The sequence below is a fragment of the Octopus bimaculoides genome, chromosome 2, assembly GCF_001194135.2.
Source record: "Octopus bimaculoides isolate UCB-OBI-ISO-001 chromosome 2, ASM119413v2, whole genome shotgun sequence".
NCBI lineage: Eukaryota > Metazoa > Mollusca > Cephalopoda > Octopoda > Octopodidae > Octopus > Octopus bimaculoides.
In genome coordinates, this window is record NC_068982.1 from 99,213,619 (window position 1) to 99,219,464 (window position 5,846).

Here is a 5,846-nt window from a genome sequence, read left to right on the forward strand (position 1 = left end):
ATATATATAATATGAGACACCTGGACTTCATGCCAAACGAAGACTGCTGTAACATAATTTGCAGTGTAAAACTGCTGTAACATAAATTGTATTCTGAACAACAACAACGAGGGAGGAGGGGAAATTTTTTTCAACGTCTCTCTAACCTACCTTCCGATAGTTCAAGATCCAATTCAGCAAGTTTTTCTTGAACATCTTCAGGAAGAGATGTTATGTCCACATCAATGTCTGCCATGGCTAGAGATATATTGCAGTTAATTCTTATTAATTTGTTTCTTTTCTTCTCTCTTTCTTTAAAACGTCCCTCTGTCTTTTAGTCTATCGCGTAGCCATCAATAGTCGCCATTTTGCTGTTTCCCCATCACTACACTCAAGTCTCGCGAGAACTGGCGTGGTCACAGACCAGATGCTCTCGGTGCTACTAGCCAGCCTTCACCATTTTTTCCACAACTCAAAATATAAAAATGTTTTTTTTTTTCTTACAACGAGAAAAAGGCTTTGATTTTATCTGTTCTGGAGCTTTTCGTTTTTCAGTTTTATTTTCTATGTTATTACATAAGCTTTTCTAGCAAAAATTCTTCATATATTTCATTTCTACCCCTCCCCTCATCTTTGGAAAGAATTTGTTGTAAGCGACTACCAATTATTCTATATCTACTCGTGCTCTGGAAATGTCATGGCAAACGGAAAAGTGGAGAGGGAGAGACATATTGAGAAAGCTGAGTTGTGAGAGGGAAGGGGAAGAGATGGTAAAGGAGAGAGGAGGATAAACAGACAGACAGACAGAAGGAGAGTGGGGAAGGTAGTGTTAAGAATTATAATTCAGAAACAAGACTAAATTATAAAATGCGGTGGGGATACATACATTTATGCATATGTATCAATGTGCTTGGGTGTCTGCATGTATGTATATATATATGCTCTCTGACAGAGACACACACATATAAGAGCACACACACAGGTCATTATTCTAATCATCTTTACTGACAAAACTCTTAGTATTTTAACTCCATGGAATAAGGTCGCAATATTTCAATTGCTAGGTCAAAAACAATCTTGAACAGTTTTTTTTTTTCCCCTTACACAACCCATACGCATTCTTTTCTTAACATATATTAGGTTATAACTAATCTCTATTTTTTTTATTTATTTATTTGTTTTGCCTTGCTTATTTTATTTCTTTTATTTATCATTTGAGACTTTTACCCTTAAATATTGCTTTAACAGACGCTCACGTTTTGGGGAAATTCTATCACTACTAATTCTGCCGGATTGCTTTGCTGTGGCTAGTTTATTCTACTCATGAACTAGATGGTTTGGGACAGCTACTATTTTATGCCACTATCACCAAATTAGATTATCTTTCTTAATCCAAAATATGGACTAGGCAAAGATAATTATGATTTCTTACACAGGCCAAAGGAAAATTGTGATGTTCATGCTTTTCCTAAGGGCATGATTAACATAACTGAAATGAATTGACTAAAACTGAGAATCTAAACCAGCCTGCAAAATCAAATAATAATAATGAAAAGAAATATATAAGGAATAGCTATTTATTCTATTTGTTCTTATGTTTCCCTTTTTAGTTTTTTTTTTTTTGCCTATTTTAATTTTGCAGTGAATCATAAAAACAAAATCCATAACAAACACCACCACTACCACCACAACTATCTTCATCATTATCATTGACAACTGCAATATTATCAGCAGTTCAATCTTTACACTTAATCATTTGGTTTCTATCTGCTTGTATTCTATTAAATAGATTTCAGGTTGATGATAACAGCAAAATATATAAATAGTTGCTCCTGCTAGTCAAATGTAAATATCCAATTCACACACACACACACACACATACACGTGTGTGCATGTATATATATATATATATATATATATATATATATATATTGGTTGGTGTTAGAAGAGGTATCCAGCTGTAAAAACCAAGCCAAAACAGACAGTGGAGTTTGGTGCTGTCCTCTGGCTTGCCAGTTCCTATCAAACTGTCCAACCCATACCAGCATGGAAGACAGGCGTTAGATAATGGTGATGATGGATATAATCTAAACTTGTATTAAAGGAAAACAAATTCTAAAATTCAGCGTTTAATAAATAATGAGAATATATAATTTACATATATATTTTCTGATACTTTTTTGTACATAGGGTAAATGTGGGTTCTTTGTTGTAGTTTAATTAATAATGTTAGTGTTTAATCCTTCCTAGAATTAAGATTGAATGAATGTGGTGATATCTAAAGTATGTATGTTATCAAATAACACTTATTTTAGTGCTGTTGACACCACTGGATTGAATGGTACTGCCCAGGTGTCGAAACCATAGTGATATTCGTGGGGCAACTGAGGATGGAGGTGTGTTGGTATGGTTGTTATTGTATGTGCAGAATAGTTTTATGTGTGATATATATACCACACATGATCACATGACCGACCAGGCTATCAGATGTTGTTACACATCACTGGTCACAACGCACTTGTGCATTGTTTTAGCCTTCAAATGATGCCACCCTGCTAGCTAGTCAAACAGGTCAACAATCCCCCTGATCAAACGAAGACTAGAGCAACGTGAAATGAATCATTTTGCTCAAGAACACAATGCGCCACCCAGTGAGGGTATTAAACCTACAACCTACCGATATATATATATGCACTAACACTACCCCAGATAATGGAAATGGTGAAGTGTTTGACTCCCAGCAAAATGTACGAGAGTTCATATCTCATCACTGCTCATTGTGCACTGCCAAGACTTGTTGACCAAATGGAATAGCTACAACTCCCTTTTGTAAATAGCAAGTACATTGTATAATTAACTAGTATTTTATTGGCTTGTCATATTATGTTCATGAGTTCATATATACCAGAGGAAGCTAATGGGATATTGTGTCAACTACTAAGCTTCAATCCAGTGTACCACCTATTTCAGTTAGCCTGACTTTTAAATCTGAACACTGTTCTGAGTATGGGCCACTTGTGATGCAGGTGCACACAATTCATTCTACATCAAATTTATATGTGCTGCCAAATAATTGTAGCTCTTAGCTCCCATGAGAAAAAGTGAGATGTTTAAAGTAACATACTCTTTTATTGGCTCAGGCTGGTTACCTCTATCCCTGCTAGGAAAAATAGTGAGTATATTTAATGAATGTGGAACCAATGACAGGCTCCACAACTTTGTTTCATTTATCAACTGAAACTCTCTCTAACCTACAAGATTCGTAGCTGACCAGATACATTCCAGTCAAAAATTTCCCGACTCCTCTGTCCATGTTACACTCAACTATCTACTCAAACTTCACTCTGAAAGGTGGCATCTGAACATATGTAGACTCCACTCTTCCTGTCACCCACCTCTTTCATTTGAATATCAGCTACAACTTCTAGTTACTGTTATTTGAAGTTTCATTCTCTCATTTCCCCAAATAGATATGCTTCCTCTGTAACTCTTTGAATATCCCAGACCACCAGCAACTGTTTAACCACTTCTCTTCCTGTACTGAAAGCATATCTTATTTCACTCCACTTTACTCCATTACCCTCAGTAACTTTAGTACTCACAACTTCCCATGGTTCTCAGACTCATCCCACATCAATGCTGTCAGTGCAGAAGTCAAATCTTTTTCTAATTTTCAACCTTCTACTTTCATTTGCTTCATCCCATACATAAATTCCAGACCCACAAACACCCTTCATCTCCAAACCTTGTCCAACCAAACTGTAGCTATCTCAGCACCTACCAAACCATCTGACCACTACTTTATATAGTATGTGTGCTAAAAACTACCCAATCCACTGGAGATTTACTTTCCTATGTCACATGCCAGTGGGATCTCAGAGAAATTTAGTGGAAGCAATGATGTCACCCTCTACATCACCAAAGCTTTCAGCCATGTCTGGCATATCAAACTAAAGCTTATGGGTTCTATCTACCTCACATCTGTTGACAGAACTCTTTCTCTTTTACATCCCTTCAACTCTGGCCATCAAGGCCAGAATATACTAAAACCCACTAAAATTACTGTTACTCAACTAAATTCAAGTGAGGCCTACAATGGAGTATTGCTTCCCCATCACTACAGTGATGTTGCTGCATATCAGACATTTTTGACTGCATCTAAAAATGTCTCTTCATTAAATCACACAAAAGGATTCATAGGCCTAAAGGCGTACTGTCTCACATTTCTAGCTTTACTACCACTACTATAATGGCTTCAGAGCTGGTTGGGCTCATGTCACCCCTACTCAGGCACTCACAGCTCATCTGTCTCTCCTCCCTTCATCATCCATGTTGTGTCCAGCATTCATAAGCCACACCCCTACCAATATGAGTCGTACTCCCTCCCCTAGAACATTGGTCCTTTGGAATTGCCTCCTCATGTCTTTCTTGCAGTTGTCAACTTGTAAGCATTTAAGTTGAACAGTCAAGACATTAGTTTCACTAGTCTCAGAAAACCAGCAAAGACCATGGATGCTTCTCTTTAGGCCCAGCATCTAAAACTGTTTTAACTGTTGTGACCTTTCTACTTTTAAGATGACAAGGTGTGATAAGAGGAAGATTTGGTTGTTATTTCTATCATCTTAAGCAAACATCTAGAGGGCTCCTTGTTAGCTTGTTATTCACATTCATGTTATTTTGGACAGCTTTTATATTTCTAGAGGCAAATTTATTGCAGACATCATTCAAGAAAATAAGAAATAACATTACACATTTTCATTATTTGAGACAGTCTTCAAAGGTTATGGACACTGACCCTACCCCTCTCACTATCTTATAAAAAACAAAAATGTAATCACTACATCATTGCATAAAGAAAGGTACTAATTACATATTGTGGATGATCTCGGAAACAAAATTTTAACTTTGAGTCTTTGTAAGTTTGAGGAGCAAGCTTACAAATCAAAGACTAGAATTCAATATATTTTAAATTTACAAAACAGAAATATATTTTTTATAAACATCACACATGTCTTATAGCATATTGAGTAGATATTAAGACTAATATTTTCTCATTCTTTTAGTCATGACTTGTGGTTAAGAAATTTGCTTCACAGCCAAGAAATTTGGAGTTCACTCCCACTGTGTAGCCTATTGTATAGTGTCTTTTATAGCCCTGGTTATCTGATGCCTGTAAGTGAATTTGGTAGAAACTGAGGAAACTCACTGTGTATATATATAAATATGCCAGCATGAACAATGGAGGTTAAATGATTATGATAGCCATGTATCTTTTCTATAGCAAGACACCTGTTCTTCTCCCTCTCAGCACCAACATACTCCCCTTCCTAATACACATATATCCCTACTTAGTCATGGGAGCTTTTCCTTTTCCCATTCTTTCACTGTCTAGCAAGTTACTTGGCAGCCTCATTAGTGCTGGTGGCACAGAAAAAAACCCCAGTACACACTATAAGGTGGTTAGCATTAACAAGGGCATCCAGCCATGGAAAGCATGCCAAAGCTGACACTGGAACTCAGTGAAGCCCTGTGGTTTGCCAGATCCTGTCAAACCATCCAACTCATGCCAGTATGGAAAATGGATGTTAGATGATGATGATGATGATATATATATGTACGCATGTATGTTTGTCATTATTCAGTTTTATTTCAAGATTTCTTGTCAGTAGAGATAGAGCCAGTTTCTAATCTAGATCCAAGGCTCCTTCATTAGAATTTCAACAACATCAACTGATTTGTATGGTTTACTTTATGTATGTCTTCTCATGCATATGCTTGCATATCTAGACATGTCTGTCTGTCTGTCTGTCTGTCTGTCTGTATGTATGTATGTATGTATGTATGTATGTATGTCTGAGCACACATGT

General features: G+C 36.5%; 1 protein-coding gene across 15 annotated transcripts in view; it reads right to left on the reverse strand.

Annotated features, from left to right (window-relative positions):
- The window catches only part of LOC106868181 (disco-interacting protein 2 homolog A), a 262,625-nt gene extending 261,931 nt beyond the window's left edge, over positions 1–694 (reverse strand). For 8 of the 15 annotated variants that reach the window (XM_052978511.1, XM_052978507.1, XM_052978513.1 and 5 more), the window contains exon 1: positions 151–693. In XM_052978511.1, the coding sequence (XP_052834471.1) occupies positions 151–235 (85 nt within the window). In that variant the 5' untranslated portion in view covers positions 236–693. Of the gene's footprint in view, positions 1–150 lie in introns of all 15 variants that reach the window. The other 7 variants (XM_052978508.1, XM_014913330.2, XM_052978512.1 and 4 more) reach the window with 2 other exon arrangements.
- Positions 695–5,846: the final 5,152 nt, after the last annotated feature.